This window comes from Poecilia latipinna, unplaced genomic scaffold (assembly GCF_001443285.1).
Source record: "Poecilia latipinna isolate Pla-1442-1.1 unplaced genomic scaffold, P_latipinna-1.0 Scaffold4772, whole genome shotgun sequence".
In the NCBI taxonomy this organism is placed as follows: Eukaryota; Metazoa; Chordata; class Actinopteri; order Cyprinodontiformes; family Poeciliidae; genus Poecilia; species Poecilia latipinna.
In genome coordinates this window covers 12,797-18,732 of record NW_015117388.1, presented here as the reverse complement: position 1 = coordinate 18,732, position 5,936 = coordinate 12,797, and the positions used below count along the sequence as shown (strand labels likewise).

At 34.9% G+C, this 5,936-nt stretch overlaps 1 protein-coding gene across 1 annotated transcript in view; it reads right to left on the bottom strand.

Moving 5' to 3' along the window:
• Positions 1-5,936, bottom strand: part of LOC106943006 (obscurin-like) — an 18,418-nt gene that overhangs the window by 5,577 nt on the left and 6,905 nt on the right. The window contains exons 4-7 of the mRNA XM_015026351.1: positions 2,588-2,896; positions 1,595-1,861; positions 626-877; positions 313-423 (exon numbers count right to left, since the gene is read on the bottom strand). Coding sequence (XP_014881837.1) covers positions 313-423; positions 626-877; positions 1,595-1,861; positions 2,588-2,896 — 939 coding nt within the window. The remainder of the gene's footprint in view (positions 1-312; positions 424-625; positions 878-1,594; positions 1,862-2,587; positions 2,897-5,936) is intronic.

Here is a 5,936-nt window from a genome sequence, read left to right as displayed (position 1 = left end):
TTTTACTTTTTCTTTTCATCTTATTTTTTAGGTCACTTGTAAATGGAGGTTTTATTTTTATGTTGCATAGAGAAGACGTTCTGACATCTGTCTAAAATATGACATATACATATGCAGAAAAACTGCTAATAATTTCTCATAGGAATAAAAAGAAAAACAAATGTAATGATGCACAATAAATAAGAGAAAGACAAGTGTTTGCATTATTTATCTTAAGCCTGGATTTTGTGCTATAATGTCATAGTTCATCTACAATAAAGATTTTTTTAAAATGAACAATCAGATCTAATATGAACAGAAAAAATGTCTCACCGTTGTTCCGTCTGCAGCACAAGAACAAGAGCAGGAGGAAAATGAGAACGATTCTAACAGCTGGTCCGATGATCAACAGCTTAAGAAATAAAAAGCTGGCAGGACTGGATACTGAAAACAAGAAACATCAACAAGGAAGAAATATTTTGATATGCAGATTGTGTGACATTTTCTGTTTGAAGAAAAAACTGACTTCATACTAAATACTTACAAACATGAGCAACACAAACATCCTCAGTGCTCATCTTGCTTTTCTCTAACATTTAAACTGTTATAATGAATAAAATGAATCAAACATTTTCCTCCTCCTCACCTCTAACAGACATCCAGCTCCTTGGTGAATCTTTTCCTGAATGTTGACATTTGTAGAAACCTTCATCTGACTTTGACACTGCAGAGATCTTCAGCTCCCCTCTGCTGTCATTGTGGATGAGTTTATCATTATGATAGAAAAACACATTGGAGAGAAGTTGTTGTTTTTTATCTCTGCAGCTCAGAGTAACAGGATCTCCCTCAGTCACAGGATGAACAGGACTCACTAGGATAATACCATCATAATAATAATCTGTAAAACAATCAGAGAAAATTCAGTTCAGGAACATTTATTTAAGCTGTGTCAATAATTTAAAGTGTAATGTCATTTTTGTAGACAGCAAGGTCTGTGTGATAAGATAAAATAAAGTGATAAATTCTTCTAACAGTTGTCTATTTTTACTAGAAAAGGTCGTCCATCTTCTTCTGACTTCTGATAAAGTAGTTTATCAGTGTGATCTTCTTCCACTTTATCTCCTCATATCCTCTAGTCTTTGTTCTCCTCATCTTGAAAGGTAAACCTCAGTCAGATCTATGCTTCTTCATGAAACAACTTAATATGGATAAAACCTAAATAAATCACCGTTTAAAGATAATTTTTGAAAAACAATTAGGACAATAGAGGAAAAAAACAACATAATCATAAAAACAAATGTTTCCTGGAATGATGTCTTCAGGCTAAAAAGTGACACAGTCTTTAAAATTACATAATCTGATTATTTGAGTTTGCTGTACAATTTAAATAATGGGTGACCAGTTTTACATTTTAATCTGAATGGATTTTAAATAGTGAGCAAAACAAAACAAATAAAAAATAAACAATCTGATACAATAATGGAAGAAAAATTACACAAAAATCCTACACAATAGATTATTTTGATTTAACCTCAGTCTATGCTATGATATTTACAATATTTCATATATTTTCAATGTTTAAAGAAAGAAAAACAAGTAATAAACCACATCTTACTCTGTACGCTGATGTTGACAGCATTGCTAAACTCTCCAGATTTTGACTCACACCAGAACACTTCATTAATAAAATAGAATGGTTCAATGGTGCATGTAGATCCATTCATTCTCCCCCCATAGGAGCAGTCTAACAGTTCTCCTCTTTCTGTAAACCTCTTCACTCTCCACCCAGCAGAGTTTCCCTCACAGCTCAGAGACACAGATTCAGATCTGAAGTGTTGAACTCTGTCAGGATTCACTGAGAGAGAAGCTGCTGGACGAGGATCTGGAAACAAGACAGGATTTCATCTGAGAACAGAAACATCTTTGAAATGTTTCATTACAAATAGTTTGTTTCGATAGTAATAGAAATTACAGTAAACTTTTATTTCTGCTTTAAAACGTTCCCAATATGTCATCAAAGTACAAAATATTTTGTACTTTGATGACATATTGGGAACGTTAAATGACATATTAAATGAAAGTACAAAACAATAAAAAACTCCCTCTGGTTTAAACATTTCTTTAAGATACAGTATGTTGCTTGTTTTATTATTAATTATTATTATTACTTGACTTCAAATGAAATAAACTACCAAAGCAGAAATAATTATTTCATTTTTTTACAAGCTTACATTGGATTTTAACTGTGAATGTTTAACAGCTTTTCCTGGTCAATGTTTTAATTCAGCTGTAAAACAACTGGCTGATTTTACCTTCAACCATCTGACTTTAACATTTATTGTGTGGATTTTCTCAAAAATCTTCATAAGTGAATTTTTACCACATTTTATTCAAGTTGCACATAAAACAAATACAAATATTACAGTCAGAATCCAGGGTAACTCGTGCTTATTATCTTACAATATGAATGATCCATTAGTTTATGTTTTTTTTTCTAATGTCATGTTAATTTCCAACATCTTAACATTTTTTTAAATAAAAGACATATTGGATCAGGATAAAAACCTCAAGCTATTTTAATTGAGAGCAAAGACAGAAACAAACTGACCTGCAGACCAGATAAACTTTGGTTCACTGTAATAGGTGTAAAACTCTGGTTCTCCTCTTCCTGCTCTGCACACAAATCCTGCTGTGAGAGTCGATCCATTAATGATGAAGGAGTTCTGCTCAGTACCATTGGTGCTGCCAGGAAGCAGCTCAGAGGTGTAGGAGCTACTGGATGGATCAGGAACAGCTTTATACCAGAAGAACCTCCATCCTGCTGGTTGATGCTCCAAACCCTCACAGCTCAGAGTCACTGAGGCTCCAGGATTCAGCCATGATGGAGACACAGAGAGGACAGGCTGAGGGGGAGACGCTGGAGAGAGATTAGAAACTGGGTCAAACATTTGTCCTGATCATCTCTCATTATTTTATTGTAATTCTTTTAAGGGTTATTATTCTATCTCATGTATTTAAATCAATGTACAAAAAAATAAGATTCCCTCTGGTTGAAATTTTTCTTTTAGGTACACTATTTTACTTGTTTTTTTATATTATTATTTTAAACTTAATCTAACTTCACATTGTATTCTTAAATTTTAAGTTTCATTTCAACTTCGTAGTTGCACTGGTCGATATAAGCTGTTAACAATTTTTTACTTTAATCAAGGTTTCTCTGGACTTTCTGAAGGGCATCAATATCAACTATCAATACACTATTAAAAGTATACATGTACATGGTTGCAAATTTAATCCAGTTTTGCATAAAAAAAATATTTTGTTTTGTTTAATTTAGTTCCTGCAAAAAGGAAAATAAACTCAACCTGAAAGCATTTTCAGGTTGAGTTGAGGTCAGTCTGACTCACATATCACAGTCAGTCTGACAGAGTTACTACACTCTGTTAACTTGTAGTCTCCGATTCCTCTACAGCTGTATTCTCCACTGTGGGACTCAGTAGCTGAGTTGATCTTGTATTCATTGGATGATGGAGAGTTTCTATTGGTTGGTCTCCATTCATACGTCCACTGAGTTCCTCCCTGGATCTCACATCTCAGAGTGACTTTCTCTCCACTGTAGATCTGAGACCAGTTGGGTTGAAGAACCAAACTGGGTTTATTGGGATCTATAGGAAAATTATATAGTTAGCAAATTACCAGAACAGAATATTTAATTTCACACTTAAAGTGAGTAAAATCACTTCTTGAAGATACAGAAACTTTTCTGTAACTTTAGTGAGTGAATTTGATCAATGTTTCTCTCAAATCATCCAAGAGCTTTTTAAAGATTTGTATTTGTTTAAAAGATTACAGTAAACATTTCCTGAGACAAACAAATTCAGGACTTAAAGATCATCTGTTGTGATGCAAATAATGACCTGACAGCTGAACTCACCAGTTCTCCAAATTGTGACCTTGTTGCTGGTTCCTGATTCAAAAACTGGGTCTCCTCTTCCTCCTCTTCCTCCTCTGCAGCTGTACTCTCCTCCCTCTGAGACTCTGATGGTTCCATCTGGTTCTGTGTTTCTGGAGGATCCATCTGCAGGATATTGTTGTCCATTTCTGAACCAGTCAAACTTCCAGCCAGTAGATCCTTCAACAGAGCAGGTCAGTGTAACACTGCCCCCTGCTGGTATGACTGTTTCTATTGCTGTCAGTGTGGCTGTGGGTTTATCAGCTGTTGAGTTTGAAATGGAGAAAAATAAGTAAATCATCAGAATATAAATTACTTCTGGAAGACTCTTGCTATTATAATAAACATAATCATATTTAATCAACATTCCATTTAACAGCATTTAATTTGGAGAAACTAAGTAGAAACATAAAGAATGGACCTGATTGTCTATCATGTTTGCTATAAATGAGAAACTGTGGAAACTTTGGTTATTGCAGATAGATTGATCAAACTAGCAGAATTACAAACAAACCAACCTGTAAATGTAATTTCACAACAACACACAGCTTGTTAAACACAAACCATACAAACATGCCTGGGTCAAACATGTGCTTAATAACATAACTAAAATATGCTTCACCTATACCAATATGAAACAATGATCCAATCAGGAAAAAAGTTCAAGCATCAATGGCTGCAGATCAGTAATGAGCGGCTCTAAAACAAGATGACAATGAAGTCAGACTTTCTGTAGCAGATGAGAAATAAGTTAAGGATTGGTTTCAAACTCTTGTGCAACAAAATAGATCATAAATACTGGGTTATATCTAAAATTACATGAACATTTGGATAAAATAGAGAAATGTTCAAATGATCAGAGCAAATATGTTTTTAATTTGGTAATTTATTAATTCCATTTATTGAGACTAAATGCAGTGCTGGTCCATTGTTATGCCAACCTTATAGGCTAAAACAGCAAAATGGCCCCTAGCAACAGCTTCTGATTCCTTTTGTGGGCCTCTATCAGCTACGCCCTAAGCAGAGCCTAGTGTGTCACTTCCTTTGACCTTAACTTTGAGCGTCTGTGCACTGTGTGTGTGTGTGTGTGTGTGTGTGTGTGTGTGTGTGTGTGCTAAAAGAGACAGAGGAAAACACAGAATTATTTTTTTTCCCAACTAGTTTCATGAAGTAGATGGTGTGTGTGTGGATGGAGAGCCGACACACACAGTTTATCAGTCTCAGTCTGTGGACAATCTTACTCTCTGTATTGCAACTGACGGCTCATTTAGATGGACTAAATCGGCCACATAATCCTATTAAAGCATGTTCTATTTTAAAATCAAAAAAACCTAAATTTACAGATATTATGTCTGGAATCCTTATCATCTGAATCTATATTAGATGCATGAATTTAACTGGAATATTCTAGAGGGATATTGTAGTGAATCTGTATTATATTTCTTTTAATTGTGATTCGTCAATGAAGTTTTCATTTTGTCACTTATAACATCTTTATCTAAATGTCTAGAGACTATACTGTAAGAAAGTCCTATCTTTATATCTTCAGCAAAAGCTTAAGTGCTCCTGGACGCCCCCTGCTGGTAGAGCATCAGAACGCAGTGGTTCAGTTCAGTTTGCTGCAGACCAACTCTAAGAACAAATCACAAATCACCTGATACAGACAGAGTGAAGGCTTCACTCCACTGTGTTGGAGTCATCTCTGCTTCTACACTGACACATGTAGTCTCCACTGCTGGACTCAGAGACAATGAAAGTCCAGTCTTTACAATTTGTCCTGTGTATTATTGACCGATCTCTCTTCCATTCACACGTCCACTCAGTGGTTTCTCCTCCCTGGACCTCACATGTCAGAGTGATCGTCTCACCACTGAAGATATGAGGCCAGTTTGGTCGTCGAGTTACAAAAACCTTGTTGGTTTTGGGACTCGACAACCAAACTCACATGTTTATTAAATGTGAGCACTAACATAAAATCAGAAAAAAAAAGAAAAAAAGAAAAAAA